We start from the raw sequence: 22,923 nt of genomic DNA on the forward strand, positions 1-22,923 counted from the left end.
TGGGCATGATCATATAAAGCAAAGCAGGAAAAACGTCTTCATCAATGCCAAGCAGCCCTTACACCATGTAAGATGAAAAGACAGAATCATCGGCATCTTATGTTTTGCACCTCACTATAATGATTCTTATACCAGACACACACCACAACACTGCCTGTTCTGTGAGTGCATAGTACAGTTGCTCCTCCATAATTACTAATCTACAAACCGAGTGGTCTTTAAAGGCGGATAACACGGTTGGTTAAGGCACAACTTAACAGTGCTTCTTTTATGCACTGCTGAAGGATGAAAGGCTCAGTTAGCCCTGACTGAAGTTCAAACTGTAACGTTCAGGCTGGACACACACCCCGAAAGAAGATGCATTGAAACAAAAAGCGTTCCTTGCAGGTAACATCTCACTGAGTGACAAATTCGCTGACTGCTGGTCTGATGACCAGGCCATTCATCTTCCACCTATTATTAGTCAGACATAATGCTTCAGGACTTGGAACTCCAGGACCATCAGATCAACTGCGTCCACCTACAGAGAGCCTTCCGTCTCTCTGCAGGGCTCACAGCTTGGAGAATTTAAGGTTTTCTGATGTGCGCGAGATCCTACCGAACGTAGCGTAATTAGAACGGAATTGTATGATTGGACCGAAGAAAAGGTCCAACCGTACAAAAAGTCAGAAAAAATGCTACCACCAAAGATTCTAACACCAACAAAAAAAAGACTGCGGGGGCTGCAGGGGTGTGCCCCGCAACACCCCGCTCACTATACTGTGTGGTATAGTGAGCGAGGATTGTGGGGGACACCCCTGCAGCTCCCAAGAATAAAAAAAAAAAAAAAGAAAAAAAAGACTGTGTGCCGCCAGCCCCCGATCACGGAAGTGAAAGGGAACTGGCACCGCAGGGAATCTGCATGTAAAAAAGGTAAGTAGGGTTTGATTATGTTGGGGGTGTGAGTGGGGGTGCGAGTGGGGGTGCGTTGAGGGTATGGTGTGGGTGGGGGTGCGCGTATGTAGGGGTTTTGTATGCGTGTTCACATGGGAAATGTGCGAACCTTTTGTGGTTTTGCGATTGGAAATGTGCGAACCTTTTGCGATTTTCACAGAAACTGGTCACACAACACTTTTAGGAGCCAACATTTAGCCCTCGAACAAGAGGCATTTGCCACAAGGGAAATGCGCCATTACCCATGTGCTAGCGACTCATGTAACTCTAAATTATCGCGACCCCCTTTTCCCACGAAACCGACCAGCCTCAATGGGTTATCTAGTACTGCTGCCATCCACCCCTCACCCTATCCCTAGAACTAATTAGTGTCTGAAATGCAGTTTTAAAATGCACCGCATATACCATGCTCCTCCATGAACTGTACCTCATGGTGGGGAAGCTTACAGTATCTGGTCTGGGGGCAGCGTGGGCGTCATAACTGTGAATCCTGGTATCGCACGCTCGGGCCCTTGTAACCACAGTAGAGCCATGTTCTGAAACGTCCCTTGGTGGGAGAACGCAGCACGTGTCGATCCATGTGGTACAGCACACTCTGCACTGGTGGGAAAGCATGTGGTATTGGATGTTTCATGCAGGCAGGACCCTAAAATGTGGGTCTCGTACACGAGGGCAGGCTGCACATCGCAACACAGGTTTACAAAGTAAGGCAGCCAAGCTACAAGCTAGTTTACAGGAGCTAGAAATCTCCCAGGCGCACATTTTTTATAAAGCATACCCTCACCCGAAGGCAGGAATGGGGTCTTGCACACCACGAAAAATTCAAAAGTAGAGTCTCATTAAGAGCATGGTGGTAAAAGAAAAAAACATGTGGCATTTTGAATACCGCCCAATAAAGGCCCATACGGAACATTGGAAATACTGCATGGGTGAATAATCCATATTTAACTTGCACTACTTGCTATGTAGACCTACGCTGTAAACATTCCATGCGATCCAAACTTATAAATTAGGTTGCATTTCAAAAATATGAAGTATTTAAAAAAAAAAAAAAAAAAAACTCATGATTTTATCATTCCCATACACATGACAAGGGCTTCGGTTTTATGGACCTAAAACGCATACCACGAAATTGCGATGTTTTTGTACAACTCCAGTATTTCTAAGTAGCTTACTCGGACAGTTCTCTTATGCACGAGCCTTTCATTTCTTGCTCTAGGGAAGTGATAGGAAAAGGCAAAGGACAATGAAACATTCCATCTTTAAATCGGAATCATAAAAGATGTCCTACCATGGCAGTGCAGAAGAAAGCATAAGCAGAGCCAGAGGAAGATTAATGTTTCGGAAAAAAAAAACACAAAGAGAAATGCTGCTGTGGTTCCCGGTTATGCAAAAATACTGTTTTGCCTTGCTATTTATGTGCACTCACATCAGAAACATTTGAATGCAGAGTTAACATCACAGCTAGTGGTTTTGAATGTATGAAAATACACCCATTTAAAAAACTGCCTATTAAATGTTTCATTATTCGCTAGACTAGACCCCCAAAGGAGAATTGAAGAAACCTAAAACGTTCCCTCTTCACAAACTTCAATAAATATTTCTTGAAGCCTTCTGCTCCCAGATTTTTCTTGACAAAACAACTCTCCCCAAATTACTTTTTCTTGGTCTTCTCGACAATTATTTCTATCCAACTCCAATTCAGACCCTTGCTTTGCACTTACAACAGTTTCTGTCTTCATAAAACTTCCCCGCTCGTCAAATTCCATCCAATCAATACATCTTTTAAAGCATGCCAGCTGCATTCCTTCCTTCATTACTAAATACAACTATTTTCACTTCCCCTAGTAAACTCCAAACTTCTTTCGTTTTCCACTTCCAAATCCCTCGTCTCCCCTTCTGCACTCCCCAAATTCTGTTTTCTACTTTTCCCCTCAACGTAGGCTAAAAAACGTCCTTTCTGCACAACGTTAAACCTCCTGATGCTTCTCTTCCAGCATCACACCTGTATTATGGGTTCCTACTCTGGCTCCATCTTTGCAGCCCAGATTTTCTTGCTTGGGGTTTGAATGAAACTACAGGCTTCCTGCCGACAGCTCTCCCAAAGGCTGACAACGTTTACTTTTGCTAGCTGTTTTTTAAAGGAATGGTTCTACCTCCCCTTGGAGGTTGTTGAAACACATGGTTTGCACCTGGGCTGCAGGGCTCGTTGCTTCGCCTGATTGGGACATGGGGTCACTGTCATATGGTGTGCCAGAGGGCCACCCGAAAGGCAGAAGAGGGTTTGCAGGCATGTTAGTTTCTGTACTTTGTTCTTTAGTTGCAGGGATTTCTGTCTGCCAGTGGTAGCTTCCTGCGTGCAGATCCCGAGTTCGCCAAGAACCTTTACACTTTCCTGCATCTTTGCGGGTTTGCAGAAGAATTTTGAGACTTTTCCAGAAAGTCCGAAGCCCTGAAAAATTCAGCAAATCTTAACTCAGGATTCGGAAATGCATGCTAACTGGTGTCACACGGCGATCAGCGTCCCCATTGGGAGTTCCTATGGCGTACTATGTGACATTCCCCAGATTTACCGACTGTGAAATTGCCATAGAGCCCTACTACAAAGCCCCCATTTCAGACATTAAAATCTTTAATGGTGGACAGGTCGTCTCTGCAAGCTGAAACAATACAGTGCTGGTCTGCCTGCATATTACAGGAGGGCATACAGGGGACCCTTCAGCGCAGCCTACCTGCCATGCAGCACTGTACTTTTAACCTCCTCATTCTTTGTGGCAATCGGGGAGAGGGTGTGGGATTGGGCGGTTGCCTAATAATCGATGTACAAAAAGTTTGTGCAGTCATATCTGCCAACTGAAATGCAATGAGGCAACCCAGCTTAACAAACGTTCACAGGTAATGGAGAGGCAGGTTGTTTGCACACATGCTCATTGCTTTGTTAATTAAGCCATTTACCACCTGCATTGGTGGTAGAACTATTGTCTATTTCAACAAGTTTCCCAGCTTCTGAAATTGCTACTCATGGCAAAACAATGGACCCTACGCAATTGTACCATATCAGGAGTATTTTCATTCCTTAGGATTCGCATTACAAGTAACAACTTGTAAAACACTGATCATTTTTAACTTAAGCAGTTTCCTAGATTGCTTTGCAATTATTTGCCGATAATTGTGTGCTCTCATTTGGTTTTAGAGTGAATATTGCCTTTTTGCCTAATATTTTTCAATATTTCTATTGTCAGGCTGATTGGACATGTGATTTAGTATGTATGCGATTTATAAAACGGCAACCTAGCTGATGTGCAAAGGAGCTCTGGAGACATCAAATTTACTAACAGAGCACTCTTGCAGATGTTGAAAAACAGCTCTGCAGAAAGTATTACTTTTTGGGGTAAAACAAACAATTTGTTGGGCGATCATCTGGTCCATAGGCTAAACTGCAAGCTATGGAGTTAGAAAACCTGGGATGAAGTCGGGACTCCCCCCTCAACCCTCCCTTCTCCCCCCCCATATTCTGTGGTCCTGGGCAAATAACTATCTCACTGTGCCTGGCTTTATCAGGCAACATTTGGATTATCTAGCTATGATTCAATTGTGCTTGATCTTTAAAAAAAGACTCAGATTGTAGCAGTGTTGCTCCATGCAGATTTGTATTGGTGATTTGTCATAAGACTGTGGACCAATTAGCTAATCAGCACCACAACCTGAACAAACTTCACAGGAACATATTCAACGTACCTTGTGAGCAATGGCCCGATCCTCGCAGAAAGGTGAAGTGAATTATCATCTTATTTTCAATGTCATGATAAAAACAGAAAAATATTGACTAATAATGAATACAGCACACTGAATTTCATCATTTTGATAACAACTATTAGTCAAATCAACATATCAGAGTGAAGTAACATGTTCAGCCAGCCCTGCAAACATCTGTTACTTTAGTAACATGGCTGGCTGAACATGTTACTGCCTCCCTCCGAAGAAAACAAGCAGTAACAAATATGTAATCAGACCCAATCATAAACCTGGCTATTAAGGTCTGATGGAAAACAAAGTTTCAAGAGTGTGCAAAGTAAGACCGTGAAGGTGGGCACAGGGTCGGTGAATCACAATGATGACAGCAACAGTCATTCAAAAAAAAGACGAACACCAGGTTCGGAAAAACATGATGATAGGAAACATGAGAATGCCTGGATCTTTTGAGGTAGACACCCTGCATATCTGATTCTTTTCAGCCTGACAGTGCCTAGAGGAGAGCAGATCTGCAGAGGGTACAGTGCATTTTTAAAGAAACACTACCAGGAACACATCTGCTGAGGAATCTGTGTGTAGACAGGACCAGCTCCTTTGGATCTGCCTGAACGTATCACAAGGATTTAAAACAAAACAGTTACTATCTGCTGAAAGGAATAAACAAAGGCTGCAGAACTTGTCAAACACAGCAATAGGTTTATTTAGCAACACCTAAAGAGGCTCCCAATGCAGGAAAGCGGCGATTACCTTATTGAGACTACACAATGCATACAGACACTGAGCAGTCTTACAGGTTTGGGAAAATATTGGGTCAGTGAAACAAATGGGCCATAGGCCATCAGACTCCTTTACTGAGCTGAAAAGTTGTGCAAAGCACATTGCAGGGCTCCGCGCTAAAGGCCCCAGTAACACTCTTCATAACTTCTAGGCGTCGGCAGTGAATTTGACAAGGAGACCTGAACCCACAGAAACAAGCAGACTCCCCCCTCCCCCATCCATCTATTGAGATCAACATAATCCGTTATGGTAACTGATCTCATTTATGCTCCCATTCTGCTCAGTTCCATATATGCACGAATCTGACGATATAACAAGACACAGCACCATAGGTCATAACACACTAGAAAGCATCACACATTATATTCCCAGATCTCACAACATGGATTATATTACACTCTTTCGCCCAGACCAACGGTTTTCATACATACACACATGCACAGCAAAAAGGGGGGGATCCAGGTATGTAGCTGTTGGCAGCCTTGAGAAATTTCTGTCTTGGGCCGAGAAAGCTATGAATAAAGTAACACTTCCCTGTAAAACAAAGGCAATTTTCTGAAGCAAAACGCTTTCTTTAAGGCTAATTTGCATACATTCTACAATGCCTTGCAGATGTGGCTCTGAACTGGAGGGGATCTTAACGCGTTGGTTACTAGGTGGTGCGGTGGCATGTGTGATTTGGCTCAAACACACACATTATATGCATGGGTTGGGAATGGACAGTCAGGCCCACGCCCTTCTCCTCAATCGAGGAGACTACCGGTCAACACGCAGTGTTTTGACCAAGCAGTCTGGGCCATCTGGGATGCATACAATAAAAATGTTAATGCACTGCCGAGCAAACTTCTAGCGAAAAGCATAATGTATTTTCAGATATGGGATGCAAGTCTCTGCAAGACCTAGCTAGACCGCTCATCAATTTCTTTGACATGTAATCGCCACTATTACGACGTCAGGGGCTGCGTTCTGACTCGGCAAATGTGAAACTCCAACCCATCGGTTTTCAAAATCTCTATTCCACTAGGATTATTGTGGACTGGACTGCCCTGCCTGCATCCAAAGACATGGCTTCAACACAGAAGGATAGAGCAGCCCACGCATTAAAGCTAATGAATGAAAAATGACAAACTAAAGTGCAAGGCAGAAGAGAAAGACTTCTTGAATAAGGAATGGTTGGCGTTTTACAGCATTACACACTTAAGATACATAAGCAGCGATCAATAAGTTTGGCCTGTTTTAGAGGCTGGAAAATCATATTTTATTCTCAGAATGGGAGAATCCGAAAGGAGAAAAAATATCCCCCAACAGCCTCCACCCCAAAAAAAACGTATCTCTGGCCTCGGGTCCACATGGAACGGTGTTCTGGCAAGGCGATGTTTGCAGGAACGTAACTCCGTCTGGTTCATACCCAATTCCTTCCCTGCTCATGTGTTCATAGTTGCAAAGCGAAAAATCAGTCACTATCTCCCCCACACATTGGGCGTGAAGATGCCACTGCACGCATTTCCACCAGCATAAGTATTCTTATACGGTTTAAAAAACCACGACCCCCGAAATGTAGGGGTTTAGCAAATTCTTTTCACTTATCCGTGCCCCATTTGGAAGCACCTGAAAACAGCGCCTGCCACAATACTAGCTGAAAAGCATAGACGCGAGAACAGGGGACAAAATGATTATAAATACATTATGGATGGGAGACAGTTTAGGGGTACGATAAAGGGAGGGAGGCTCAGCCCTCACCCCACTTAGAAGTAGAATAACCGACCTAAACAAACAAACTGACCGTATTTGGAAGATGTTGAGAAAAACGTTTTGTTTTTTTTTTTAAACAGACCCTCCCCATCTTCTGACCCTGGCGATATAATATCATTCTAGCTCCGGAGAGTCCTTTCATTGATATGCTCGGGATCTAACAAATTCCTCTAACACCACTATACAACTTCATTCCTATACTATGTAACTATCTACTTGTGAGGAATTCGACCAGCCGCACGGCTAGTGTGCACTCGCCTGGGCTTTTATAAAATTTAGTAAGAAATGGAATGATGGGAGATCAACCTCAGAAAATGCGTGGGGCTAATCTGCACATATTTTCCTATGCTCGCAGCACAACAAAAACATAGTCAGGTGTACTCTGCGGGGACACAGCCTACAGGCGCAGTCCTTCTGGGCACATTTAGCTGGAATGCGACACCCAGGAGTACATGAAAGCCTCTCAGGAAGGGGGGAGGCTAAACCTTCCTCCTGCCATGGCCATCCTGATTGAATATCAAAGGCTCCATGGATCCGCCTGCCCATTGTAGTTCTATGTGGTGTCAGCGCATACTGATGAGAGTTAATTGAAGCAGGCCAGCGAAGAGGCCTGGTCACAGAACTAACAAAGGGCAGGAAACCTCAATACCTCTGTGATATGCAATGTGTCAGCTTGAAGATAGCTCCCACCCCTCTGTATGAAGAGCAGTGAATTTCATGTCTGGCACAGCTGTTTACAGTAGGCAACCGTTGCCCTTTCAGATGGAAGAAGTATATGATTTGATGGAAACAGAAAGTCTGTTCTCGCGACAATCTTTAAGGGAGACCTGCGCTTCGATCTGCAGACACAGAGAGCTCAATTAACCAGAGAGACACTTTGATCCACAACAGACAGGAAGATGGGTGGGACTAAGTAGTACATGTTGTCACCCCTTACCATTACTGTTGCAAAGCACTCTGGTCATGACCTCACGCATAATAGAAGATTGTTGGTAGTGACCTAGGATTGGTTCATTATGGTAGGCTTGAACTGCACCAATCACAGGGGCGCATTTGACTTTAAAAGATGGTTGAACCCCTCTTTTGGCAGATCATCTGACGACTTCAAAAGAAGTAAGAAGGACTCATTTGGACCCTGGCTGAAGGTTCAGTCTGCCTTACAGCTTCCGCCAGTGAAGAAAGGCCATGATTTCCAAGAGGGAAGCAAGATCCCTCCCCTAAACATCCCCCAGGGAACAGAGGGAGATACCGACCTCAAGAGGCCCCGTCCAGCCGCGCCAGAACCAGTACCCAGCCAGCACACAGCGTGCCCTACTAGGTCCTGCAGGCAAGCTACCTAGGCGGGAAGTGTCCGCAAATCTCTGATCAAAGAACATGGCCGTTGCTTGCAAACACTCTCATCAGCTTTGGGCCGTCTGCGTTAAAAGACGACAAGTGTCCAGCAAAGAACCTAGGAGGAGTGCCACAACAAGCATCAACCAGCAACCATCTTTTAAGGGCATTTTCGAGGCAGTTGAGCCCTCGAACCGCGACTGGCTGCACCACTGACTGTTGTCAAGCTGCAGTCACTAAAGCCATCCGAGACACCTCGACCAGCATTCCAGATCCACCAACCAGCACAGAGACAATGATTCTTGACCATGAGCCGCCATGTACGCCAGCCTGCAGCCATCCGTCCAGCCTTGCTTGCCGAACTGATCCCTGCAGCGGTCTCCCATCTTGAATTCTGTTGCAGGAGCTGCATACCATCCTGGAACCAACTCAACCCTGTCGAGCATCAAGATCATCTAAAGCGCCAGGTTCATTGTGGTTCTGTCCCCCCCTGATCCTTTTCTGAAGGCCCACAGTGACATTTACGACCCCTTGCTACCTTGGTACTGAAACCAAATAACCTTGCACAGTTAAGACTGATTGCTTTACCGACTATCCTCCTGTCAGTATCCAGAGTGCATCCATTTCCTCTGTGAAGCGGTCTGTCCTCTGTGTTCCTTTACAGGGTGGGTTGTATTTTGTAGTGTGCTAGAACTGTCTGTTGTAATAATAATAAAGTAGATATTTTTTATACAACCTTGACTGGACAGTTCCTTTTATCACTGGGTAATAATAGTATTTTCGCTGTGTTGCAACTCACCAATGATCCACAACCTTACAGAGATAAGCCTGCGGCTCCGTCCATGTTACCAAAATTGGACAAGGAGGTTTATAATTGACTTGTTTCCAATCTGTTCGGATCTCCTCTGGTGTACTAGAGGTGTAGGGCCGATTGATGGTTTAGAAACAGATATTCATCCCTGGACCACTGATGCCCCTGAAGTTGATTCATCACACTACTTGCAGGTAAAGGTGCTTCAGTTAACGGACTGTCGGGTCTCAGTGGTCTGTCTGAAAGTCATGCATGCCATCATATATTCAACACTATTTTTAACACATTTTTTCAACTAGTTTAACAGACTATTGAGAGGCCTCGCGCTTTTACGCATAAAGCAGGTTTTTAGTTTTGGTCACAATACAGAATTTATGAAGGCTTTCAGTCCTGAGCTTCTGGCTTCTGGCAAAAAGCAATTATTTAAAAGCTTTCTGCAGCTCAGACTCCCCAGAAGAGAAAACGGCCCCTACAATAAAGAAAACCAGTTTTAAAAACATGCTGTGTCTGATCATTACCATAAATATTTTCTCCATCACCAACTACAACAGAAGTTTGTAGAGCATTAAGGCCACAACAAAAATATCAGTGTAGGCTATGAATTAGGGACGTGCAGTTTCTTTCAGGAGAAGAGATTTTTTATAAATAGTAGCTCTGAAACAAACTGAAAAACTCTTGTAAACTTCCTCGGAATAGGGTAACCAGATTTTCAAAATAAAAAAACAGGGCAGGCCACGGACATAAAAGTAGGACTGGTCCCACATCCCATTCAACTCCCACCGGCCCAGCCCCCCACCCCCGCCACCCCCTGCATGAATCGAACATTAAAATAAATACAATTTCAAGCACTTCTCTACTTCCATATAAAATGCAGATTCGGTGTGACACTAAGCATGTTAAAAACAAAAGAACTTTTGCTTTGCTTGTTAGTACAGGGTTTGTAATGAGCGTTTCTTATCCACTCCCATTGCGCAAGCATTTAATAGAAAGGTTGGATGTTCGCACCTGCCCTGGGGTGGAAGAGATAGATGTACGTGACAAGTGTGATAACTGAAAGCAGGAAAACTGTTTATTATCAATGAATGTCACCTTGATTTATTGTAACTCTTCACTGCTCGCCAACCCTTTCCTGAAACCGGGACGGGTTTTTAAATTAAAAAAAATAATAATAAAATAATAATACAAAAAAAAAAAACTCTTGGGACGGTGGACTGGGGCCCCAATTATAGGGCGGTCACAGCTAAACCGGGACGTCTGGTCCCCCAACCTCGGAATGACATTGGTCACTAGGGAGCAGTTCTTATGTAACCACTGCATCAAGAAGCAGCAACTACACAGAGTTGGAGTGTACCAGATGAAGAAAATAGCTTGTGTCTTTCGGCCTAAATATGAAGCAGATACTCACAAAAAGGAACTGGGAACAAACATAAACCCATGAAATAAATAAGAGATTTGGAGGATTCTGGTGCTTCTTCCACCCACAAGTCCATATCAGTGTCGTTGGCAATGCCGCGTAATGCGATTCTAGCTGTCAATCTGGAAAAGATTAGCACTTAAAAAAAAAAAAATTTAAACCACACAGATGGAAAGTACCCTGATCTCGGTCTACACTTTAAAACAAAGAAAATCCTTAAAAAAAATAACTAACCATTCGTTTGGGACTTTCTGTAGAAAGAGCACTATTTCTCCTGCCCTTGACCAAGTCAAGTTTTAGCCGCATTTATGTTATAAATAAGAGAAGACACTCTGCCTAACCTCTGCCTAAATGTACAAGTAAGAGTGTGCAGCCGATGCTGACGTTACTTATACAGATTAAAAGAGGCGTGCTTGAACATTAAATGACATGTTTTAAACAGGTCAGATCCAATATTACAGAAAAGGCGTGTGCATATGTGTGTGTAGGGGGGGTGGTTCTTGTGTTCCTGTCCCTGTGTGTGCTGGGCACAGCAGATCGTTTTGCGCATTTCACTATTTCCTATTTGTGGTATGTTTTTTCATTATGCTCATCCTTCCAGCCCTATTGCGTGTCGAGTGCTGCAGACCAGATGGTTTGTTGTATAATATTCAGTGTGTGCTGTTCCTCCTGGCCTACTGCGTGTGCAGTGTGCACAGTACAAACATCCTAATTCTGAGGATGGTGTTCTCCTACTGTGGCATAGGATCATTTGAAAAAGCCGGATGGCACAACATCGTGACTACGGTACAGGTGCATTATAAACAGCTAGATAGATATTCAAGACAAAAGTCACAGCCACTCTGTTAAAAGGTTTGCGCATAACAATTGCAAAATGTACAAACATTTGATGGGAGTAGCAAACAAATGCTTTGACAGTAACCAATCTTAACTTATGATGAGGCAGTGGACAAAACGGATAACCAAGCATACAATGTGCGAGTGTCACAAACTATTGCTAACACAATAAGCCATCCTGAGCTCTTCTAAGCCTGTTAAGGCAATCTCTTCAAACAATTTAAGCAAACCCACTTTACGCTGAAGTGAAAATAAAGGTAACGTGTGTGGCTCCTCAAAGCAGCTTAAGGAAAGACGCCCAGGTACTTGCAGTCTATGGACGGAAGCTAGGGTAACCAGATAGAAAAAGTACAAAACCGGGCCAGGGCAACTAACATAAAAGTAGGACTAACTCTTGAAAGTGGCTGTCAAGGCACTACACTTCAGTAGCGGTTGGAGAAGGGGTGTTACTGTTCAAATAAACACATATTATAATTAATGTATCACTAATTTATCACAAACTAATACTAGCTTAAGTTGTAAAATACAGCATTTCTTCTGTGCGAGATTGTGCATTCCTGCCTGCCAACTATGAAGACCTACTACCAAAAACCGGGACCACTGCAGTTTCTAATGGAAACAATCTTGACAAAAGGGGGACAGAGCTCCAAATTCAGGGATAGTCGCAGCAAAACCGGGACATCTGGTCAGCCTAATGGAAGCTTAACAGTGTCCGGGAAGCTAGAATTGTTGAAGCTCGAGTTGCAGAGATAGTGTAGGGAGAGGACACTTTGCTACTTTCTTGGAGAGCATTTGAGGCCACAAAACATGCCCACCTTGGGTATGAATCACACCCAACTGAAATGAAATAGTGAGAAAACAGGCAGTCTTCCCAGGCTGGCAAAAAAGAATGGAACGACCTTCTCTAGTAAACAGAAGTCCCCCGACTGTAGACAATACCCAAGCCTAGTGCCCCGTCCCACCACCTGCATACACCAGCATGGCTGCAAACCTCCCAACGCTAGGCAGCTCCCTGTCAGAAGGACCTTCATGCTCCACCTGCTGCTGCGCACAACGTCCCAAAAAAGGACTACTTTAAGTGCACTAGAAAAATGTGTATTCCTTGAGGTGAAGAGAGATTTCTACCTGCTCATCATCGTGGTCAGAAACTGCTAAGCGATCAGCTGTAGAATCAAGGGACCTTAATTTCAATGCCAGCTTCCCCACTTTACCAGGTTCATATCATCACCCTCTGCTGCCTCCTTTCCTTGAACTTCAAAAACTGCAAAGCTTAGAAATACAAACGCCCAAGTATTAAGTAATATCAAACGACAACATGTTTAAGTAGGTCCTTCTGAGAGATACGTGCACAACTTGGAGGTTTCGAAGGATAAAAGGGCATGCACCCACAACCTCGGGCCCCAGGCTGGGTACAAGGAGATGAAAACAACCCAAAGAACCCAATTCCTCCTGCCTGACACCTGTTCCCAAATTGTGCAATTCAAAGGTGGCAAGCTAACTGTTGAAAAAGAGGATATGTAACAAATAAACTCTCAGAGGTCCTAAAAATAAAGACTGCTAATTCAATGTGGAAATCTCTGCAAAGCAAAGAATGTGTGACTCGCAAAGTCTCGATCCCAGAGGCATGGCTTTCTTTAAGAAAAAGCTACAGTCACAAATAATTCTTTCATAAAAGATTCTGAAACCATCACCAATTACAAATAAAGACCCACCAAGCCAGAATCACAAGAAGAAAGGAACAGTCCTTGTTGACTGCGATGATTTCCACTATGTTATACGTAATGATTGTATGGGGTTTTACTGTGATTTTTGTATTTTATTTGTGAATACTTTTGTAAATGATTTCATTCAGTCGAAGGTTTATTTTTTAAACAATATCATACCAAAAAAAGGTTCTGTACTTCCCTAGTGAGCCCCAATGAGGGTTAAACATTTAGTTGGGTTTTGCATCCTTGTGAGCTGTCAGCTTTGGGCCGATAGAGCTATGCATATAATAGCACTGCTCTATAAATTCAATGCCAGGAGCCTCACATGAAGCAAAGAGCATGTGTGTCAGCGTGCATTGCTGTGTAGTTCTTATCAAGAGGTGATGTTCCAGTCATGACTACTAGTTGGCACTGTGCACACATGGCTTTTTAGATGACATGGCATATCGTTGCACATTGCAGGAAGAAGGATTTTTCCTCTTGCTTTTTTCAAACCCCAGAAATATTGCTGTTGAATGGTTATACAATCAGAATAGAAAATATTTGTTTTCAAGATAAGATTTCTGCCAATAGTTTATATGGCTATTGTACATTAATGTGTACCACTTGGGTGGTGTCAACTGTCTGTGCATACAGGAAGTATTTCTCGCATAAATGGAATTATTCAGTCACAAAAGAGCACACGATACATTTCTATATGAGGTTTTAGGCCAAATTTCGCCAGTTTCCAAGTGTTGTGATGAAAATTGTTATTACCCACAGTAGAGGTACTCAATTACGTACATAAAGATCAACAGACATAAGCAAGATAGGAGTCACCCACTTAGTAAAATTCTGGAATTGAAGGTCACGCGACCGCTCCAGTTAGATAGAACTTCACAACCTACTTCATAACAGTCACTAGGTTTTAGACCCTCAAAAGCACCGACATCTCAATTACTAACACGTGGAAGGACTTTCTTGTGCCTTGGATAAAGGACACCATTCTGCTGGACCGCTCGGCAGACTACAGGGACATACGAAGCATTCTACCATAGGGTCCGCTATGCAGTCTTCCCTTTTCCCATTCAAGTTCCATGTATACATCTGCCCACTAGCTCAACTAATTCCACACCATCTGCTGTATTTTCAGTGTCAAGCACATGACCTACCTGTGCCTGGCTAAAGAGGGGAGCGGGGGTCAAGAGTAATTAACTAGGTGTCTGGACCATACCCATCACTGTACAAGGGAGAGCTTCTACTACGTGCCAAAATTGAGATACTCGATCATGCCGACCCACCAGGCCGCTCTAACTGCTTCTACATAAGCTCAAAGTGCTAGGAATGTGGATATTATTATCCTTTGCTCCATTCAAAAAGTGTTAGATTTTACTCCAGGAGCCAGAGGGGGACTGAACATCACCATTATAGGCAAAAAAATTAATGAAATGGTCACGCAGAGACTTTCATTGAAACGTTATTTCTGCATTGCATATATTTCTTTATATACGTTCTCCAGATTATTTTGAGTAAATAGAAGCAAATTGGTTGATACTTGAGAACTGAAGTTTAAACGTCTAATACCGTGCATTGTTGATCAAGGTAAAAAAAAAAAAAAAACAAAAAAAAAAAACTTAAAAAAATTATTTATTATTGGAGAGCGATAAAAAAAAAGTCCCCCACATCCCTCTTCCTCGTGCCAGTACTTACTATTATGAAGTCTACCAAATACAAGATTGGTGACCACACCAAACCACGCTTACACCGGCATACTGCATACCCAGTGAAAAGATTTCTTAAGAAAGAAATTATTTTTTTAAAATCAGTGTGCATGGGCAGCTTAGATAACGACATATGCCAATTCCGCATCTATCTGTCCAAAGAGATGATGCCTGCAGTGTACCACAGAAATTAAGGTGGTACCGGGAAGCCGCCTTACAGAGCCCCCTCCCACCCTCCAGCATCAGCCCATGATGAGGCCATCCCGATGTAGAGCTACATATACAACCCTCGGGAGAGGAATACCAACTAATGAACATGCCATGGAGATTACCTCCTTCAGCCATCTACTGATGGACATGTTTAATGCCTTGAGTCCCCTGCCAGCTAAACAAAGGGTTACAAACATGCTCTCCATAGATCTTAATGTATATGGAGAGGTCGACTACGTTTTGAGGACCTTCAGCACATCCACGTCCTTTAAGGCTTCCGAATCAGAAAGATGGAGGTCGAGAGGGAGGCGTGTGAGGACAATGTTCTGAGAGAGGTGAAGAGGCGACTTGGCCTTCCTGCATATGGCATCAGCTGACTTGGCCTGTTCATGCACACTGTGGACTCTTTATTCTAGCTCGTGACCAAAGGAGCACCACCATCTTTAAGGGTAGATGCGAGTCCAGAATTTTCAGATCAGAGTCTGTCGTTAAATTGCAGACATTAATCTGTCTTCTGGATGCAATCAATGTCCCCATGAAGAGGCATGCCGAAGTTACCCGATCAGGTGCTATGTTGGAAAATAACTCAGTTTGAAATTGCACCAGATCTCTACAGTCCCGATCCTGTGTGTTCTAGAGCTACTGGGAATCATCAAGGAATAGGTGTTGCTCCTCATTACCATATGCCCAAATAGTTTTTCCTTAAGGGCGCAATCAAGTCTTATCCAGAGGATCGCAGACCTCAGCTTCTTCCGGGGTCAAGGATGGTCTACCAGTGAGGGAAGACAGCAAACAATATACTTCCAGCCATGAAGGCAGACAGGCTTCCTCCCCTGTCAGCCTGTCAGAGGGTACAGGTTTTTTTCCATTGCACTCTCCAATGGCAGGCAGTATCTCTGACTAACTGGAGGGTCTGTGCAGTCTTTCCAACAAGGCTCGCTGGAAAAAGACCGGCATACCAGTCACCTCATCACCTTGTGAGTCAATGGCCTTGGGCCCAGTTGCAGCCCCAAGGACCCACCTACTTACCCAGAGTGACTCCTCATGGGTAGCAGGAGACCACCCAACGGCATACTAAGGATATTTTTGGCAAAAAAAAAGCTAGGCAGGCCATCTCCAGAAGGACAGAAAAGAAAACAGGGCTGGTTGGTGCATGATGGCTGCATCATACCTAGATGTGGGCAGGGCACTGGAGGAAGAAAATAGAAAGTATAAATAAGGGTTGAGAGATGGAGACAGGAAAACGAGACATCCTTATAACAGTAAGTACTAGGACAAGGCAGAAGGACGTCTGGGTAATAAAAGAGGTAATAAAAGAGAACATACTGTGTTAATCAGGAGACGTAGATCACGCCTGTGTTTACTGCATTCTGACTAGTCTGAAATAAAGCTAATGCATATCGGCTCCATTTTATTTTGCTCATAGTTAAGTGGCAGTTACTCAATCCCAACAACGCCTAAAGCGAGTGATCGGTTCTCTGTGAAACGTATGGACATTATCAGATGTGTAAAGAAGGCGCCCTCATCGCAGCAGATGTACATATTTAACAGACGCACGACATATTATAGACTCACGATGACATCACAAAATAAAAGTACTGAGTACCCCGATCACAATACAGGGTACAACTAACACAACCCCACTTCAAAAGAAAATACAGGATCGCACCCAACGTTGGCAAAAGACAGTGCTAAAATATTCAAAAACAATAGTCCCTTCTCTGGATATTTAACACACTCATAACACTTCCACCTTGCTAGGCAAAACGAATACGTTCATAGGCGTTTTAATGCCTGTTTTAGCGCTTGGATGACCATCATTGGGTATAAACGCATGCATGGCACGTTAATGAGAGGATTATTGTCCCCCGGCCTATGCAAATGGTAACCCCTCGGCTCCTACACCCGGGGGAGCCTAACTCAGAAATGAGGGCACGGTTCAAAGTCAGGACAGCAGCAGGCGGCTTTTCTCTTGCTCTCTTCTGAACACGTTTTCTCAATTAGCCCTCGTGTGAGCGGGGTGAATAGTGACAACACCGTGGGGAAACGGCCGGCCTGCCCACAACAGATGGGCAGCAATTCCAGGGCCTACCGTCTTCCACTGCATCACTATAATTCAGAGACAGGGAACCGCGGGATATTCTCATGGGAGAGAGACGCACATAACTGTTAGAGGAGCCCTGAATTCGGAAGCAGATCGAGCTAAACTCCCAGGCGCGAGGGGAATGGGAGGTAACCAGATATGTATAAACCCACGTAATCATCAGTAATACAAAGGCATACAAGTTCAATTTGCGAGCAAAAGGCAGAGATGATCACACAGCACTACTAGGGTCAGCTTCAGCACCTCTCATTACTCTCACAATAAAACACGGGTGTAATCCGAGCTGTTCTTACCAATAACTATTTTAGAAACATGCATCCCTACTTCGACAAATATATACGCTCTAGCTCATCTCAATTGGTTTTCCCCCTCTGATTTTTTAATTCTTTTGTCTAATTTCTCTATCCCCATCACCTCCTCCCTAAACGTCCCATTCCTTACCACAGACTAAGGTCTGGAGACAGCTGGGCAGGGTCACGATTGGGCACCTATCAGACAAGGCTAGGCACTGTAAGATCACTACAGTAGTGATGGGCGCAGGATAAATATTGGATATCATAACACCATCACATTTCAAGCTGCACAGCAGGTAAAACACCTTGGGGCAAATTCCTTCCTCTGGAAGGTGCCAACCTCCTTGCACAGTTTCACATTCCCTAAAAGCAACGTCATCTACAGAATTCTACGGCACTGCTATCTCAACAACACTTATCACCCTGCAAATAGTTTCTTATTTCCATTCATTTATGTGGGATCAACCACAAAACAATGTTGACATCATCCTCCACCAACAGCTTCAAAGATAGGAATTACACAAACATGGTCCTGGGCAGTGCAGCCAAGGAAAGAGTCCCTTCAGCCAAAAGATAACATTGCAAAGCATGAGAGGGGTACAACCAAAAAGACCAGCATGCCGGCTCAAATCTATTGAGCAGCAGAAAGGCAGGATCAAGGCAAATTACATCCGGGCTGGGGGTTCAATTAAACTTGATTTGGTTGGCTAGGGTCTGAGAAGAATGACTCAGGTGTTAGTATCCTGAGATTTTGATGGAACGTGTGTGTCATAGGGAAGAAATATAGCAGGGGATCAAGAACAGGTCACATCTGAGAATGCCATGCACAAAAATCAAAGTAGAGATATTAAATTGGTTAACCTATATGCCATCCCTGTAGGTCACCATTTTCAATTAAATTGCTGGATCGCTGCAGTTTCCTAAATTCACACTCAAGAAGCAGCAACTCACATCACACAGATTATTTACACACACACGGCAGCCTGCAATATCCATATAAAAGACTGTAAATAATTGCCTTTGCATAGACTTATAGCGACATACATCACTACTCACCTGTAATAAGAAAATAACATCATTACTGTAGCTGTAAAAGGTTATTACAGATGTATTGTGACGGCAAAATGTTTGCTGCATGAGCCAGCACGAATCAGAATTCCTGCAGCCATTGGAGTACTTTATCTTTCAAGATACCTTTCTGCTACCCCTTAGATATATAGCCCTATATACTGATATACCCCTTATTTGTATGGAGATATAGATATATATATATATATACACACACACATATATACATACACAGCCCTACAGATAAGGGGTGTATCAACCACTTTTACTCCCAAAAAATAGGCAAATACTACCATAAAATAAAAATAGGGAGTAAAAAATATTCCCAACAAAACCTAGGAAACGGACACGTTGGCCCCTGCTTTCACCCACAGAGTTCCATGGATGTGTTTGTACAAGAAGTGCATGTAGTACCACAAGAATAACTTACTATTACTACTGCCTGATCGTTAAGAGGTAAACATGGAACTTTTAAATGTGCATGAATAGCTCAAAGCAAAGAAATAATTATCACAAAAACATTTCCTTTTCCAGTTAAAATACATTTTACACTCACAAACAACTCCCATTGGGAATGGGACTTACTTTTTTACTCCCCAAAATCCGTTTACTGCCAGAAAATGCCTCAAAGTCTTATCTGGAGCAATATACATATATGTCTAAGATTATATATACACACCTATTATCACCCTCCCTAGAGTAGCCTTGTAATCACCCTATTTATTACTCAATGTATGTCAAGTCAAGCTATCCACACATGTAGTTACATGGAACACTTTCCTCTAACCAACTTGTCAATATATGGCAGATGCTATCATCCCTACAGCTAAGAAAAATACAGGCCTTAAACACATCACTACAGCTCAAATGCCTCTCAACCTATCACACAACAGTAAAAAAATATAGCAGGTCCAACCTTTACGCTTATATATCAACATATGGCCGTTCCAGCTTTCGTGCCATTGATCACTATATAACAGGACCCGGTTTCACCACTATAGCTGCTTAGGTGGGAAGCCATAGCCTATTGCCTGCAGCTCAACTTGAGAGTTCATGCTAACATTCCGTCAGCTATATGGCAAGCACCTTATCTCATCACTCTAGGTCACCAGGTGGCGGGCTCTGTGTTCATAATATAGCTCAAAATATGTCAGCACCTGCTGTCAACAACATAACACCCCTGCTCCTTGCCATTTACTTAATATATAACAAGCCTAGTGTTGACCTGCAAAGCAACAGCCGACAGACCTTGTCCAGTAATTCCCGTATCTAGATGTCCTCAATAAACATTTATTTATTTTGACATTTGTATAGCGCGCCAAGCATCAGGGTGCTTATTGCTTAAGCAGGTTGCTTACAGAAGTCGCGTTGTCCATATAATGAATGTAGGGCAGGTGCAGCTCAATACATGGACGACCCTGCTCATATCTCCGTAGTAAAATATTGAATAGGGCTGGTAGGTTAGGCCAGGGGCAATGCGTGTCTTGGAAGCAAGACAATGCAAAGCAACACAGTTTTGAATCCCAGTACCGCAGCTTAGAAACTGGTCTCTGGTATTACGCGGGTTATAAAAGATTAATTAATGTAATAATATAGAGGTTTGATTACATTTACGTAAACCTTTCAAATACTTTAATGATATAAAACATTTAACATATTCTGACAATAAAATATAGCAATTCCCCATATACATTATGAATACCTGATTAACATATAGCTGGGCTGCTTCCATCTCTGTAGCTCAATATATTGTATTCAGAGCTCTTATCGCTACACTTTAATATATAGCAACCCCTGCTATTAACTGCTCAGTATATGGCAGGACCTGCGCTCATCTCTACATCTAAATCTAACAGACACCATACACGATAGCACCAGCCCCCACCCCAATCCAATGTATGGCAAGTGTTGACTTTCCCCAATCCCCATACCACTCTAAGACCTTAATGTTTAACCATTTCGGAGGGTGGCTGGAGGGATCCTATTGGGCAGGCTAATCTTCCACAGACTCAGTCGGCTTATTATTTGATTTTTAAAAAACGTCATGCAGGTACCCCAATTTAGTGTATGTCAAGCCTCTTTCCCATAGTCCTCGACGCGACGTGCTCAGGGACTCCTTCAGGTCTCGATGCATAAGTACCAACTAGACCCTCTCCCATCAGCGACCAGTCCTGGGTGAATGACACCCCCCCCTCCCCAATCGTTATGGCTCAGTATCTCGGGGGCGCCCTCTCTCCCAGCAGTGTCTTGTAATCCCTTTGCGTAGGTCACTGTAAACCAGCAGTCACAATAATCCCCAACCAGCAGATTTCAATAGATCAATATTTTGCAGGATGTGCGCTATACAAATAGTATCTAAGTGTAGAGGAAGCCAGAGACGCACACACCTACATGGAATCAGTATGTAGCAGCCCGGCCTCCATACAAATCGACTTGATCAGTATTTTACATGTGTTGTACAAATAAGCCCATTAGATCAGTATTTTCCAGGTGCCCATCCAGCAGGTCAATGTATGAGCAGAGGGCATGGCCCCCTCTCACCAGTTACCAATGGATCAGTATCTGACAGCTCGGCGCATGCGCGCTGACTTCACACTCACCGACACACAGGGGCTGGAGGTGGTGCTGGGGGTGGGCGACCTCTGCACGGTGACCAGAGCCATGGGTCTAGGTGCGGAGGTGCATCCTCCGGGGGCGGGCCCTCTCCTCTTGTCGTTTCTCCCCTCAAGTCCCTGTGCCACCCCCGGGAGTTCCTCCTCCGCCACTCAACCGACCCTCCGTCGGCTGACAATTAGCGCGCACACTGCGCACGCGCGGCCCCAGTGGCTGTCAGCCGGGGACGAGCTCTGCCGCGCGCCACTCCCCTGAACGGGAGGAGCGCGCCTGCTCCGCCCCCATCATGGAGATAGTAAAAGGACAAGTGTCACCGTAGTTCCACCCGGCTTACACACCGTACGGCTCTTCAGCTATATCCTAAATTGGAGGCTGTTTAGGATTGAGCTGGTTCATATTTACAGGCACTATATACAGCAAAACCGGATAAGTGAAATGCAGTGGCAAACGAGACGGAGACGTTTGAGCAATTGGTTTGTATGCTTGGCTTTTGACATTCATTTTATGGATCTCTCAAAGTTCGCAGTCCCATGTTTTTAAAAGCCCGCCGAGCTTGTTTTCGTTGGAATAATGGAAAATTAAGTTTTGCCTTTTAATTTTAATTGTAGGGTTCCGCTCGGATGCCTTCTAGGAGGCCCAGATTGGGCCAAGCCAGAGCAAACTTTGCAGCTGTCCAAGAGTCCACAGCCTTGGCTAGAGAATGGACCTCTGTGCGACGTCATTGAGAAGCATCTACCAGAACGCCCAAATATTCTTTTGGCAATGGACGAGAAGGCGATTCAGCCATTTTTTCCCTTTGGGTTCTGGGACTTTTCTTTCCCATTGAAATTAAGGGAAACTACAAGTCCCAGATTTCCAAGTAAAAGCAGGGCTGAATGTCCAGGTCATGCATGGCCACATCAACTCATAAACAAACTTTGGCAATGCCAACAGTTTTGGCTGTTGTGTAGACATGACAAAGGTATTTGCCAGGCATTCCCAGGATGGAAATACCTGGCCATTTATGATAGCCGTTGGGAAATGGTGCACATATCTGGGCATCTGATAGGCATTTCCCAGGCACTGCTATCTAGTGCCTATACACAAGCCGAAACTGTTGGCTTTGTGACTGTTTTTTTGTAACAGCACGTTAGGGGAGGACACACATACTGCTTATAAATCAAGTAACTCAAGTCAGACCTGGTTAAGGCATTATTATTACATCAGTAACTAGTTTACAGCACCAGTTAAACCATTAACTCTCAGAAGACTGCTTTGTAAAAATCCTGGTAGGCACTTCAAGTACAAAGTTTAATTTTAAGTCTTGATAAAGCCAACCAAAGAGATCCCAGGACAGTGTGTTTTGGGCGAGGAGGGGAAGGAAGTGGGTGGGAATAGCCCTAGGATTAGCATAGCCAATTTAATTTTAAAGAGTTCAGCTGTGTTGTTGGATGCACCAGAGACACACGCCTAGATGTGGGACCTTTTCTTGGCAAGGGAGTAGCAGTTATGGGAAGGAAGTTAATGAGGGATGGCAGGTGCCGGTCAAAGAGAAGTAGGTTGGTTTGAGGACCCAGTGTGATAGACATTAATGATACACCTGCATGATGCGAATCCCGCCAAGAGGACTTCCCACTTGGT

The 22,923-nt window shown here is 43.9% G+C and overlaps 1 protein-coding gene across 2 annotated transcripts in view; it reads right to left on the reverse strand.

Annotated features, from left to right (window-relative positions):
• The window catches only part of SSH2 (slingshot protein phosphatase 2), an 878,905-nt gene extending 857,399 nt beyond the window's left edge, over positions 1-21,506 (reverse strand). For both annotated transcript variants that reach the window (XM_069615249.1, XM_069615247.1), the window contains exon 1: positions 21,291-21,506. In XM_069615249.1, the coding sequence (XP_069471350.1) occupies positions 21,291-21,353 (63 nt within the window). In that variant the 5' untranslated portion in view covers positions 21,354-21,506. The remainder of the gene's footprint in view (positions 1-21,290) is intronic.
• Between the last annotated feature and the right edge of the window lie 1,417 nt (positions 21,507-22,923).

This window comes from Ambystoma mexicanum, chromosome 9 (assembly GCF_040938575.1).
Source record: "Ambystoma mexicanum isolate Mex_15411 chromosome 9, UKY_AmexF1_1, whole genome shotgun sequence".
NCBI classification, from domain to species: Eukaryota; Metazoa; Chordata; class Amphibia; order Caudata; family Ambystomatidae; genus Ambystoma; species Ambystoma mexicanum.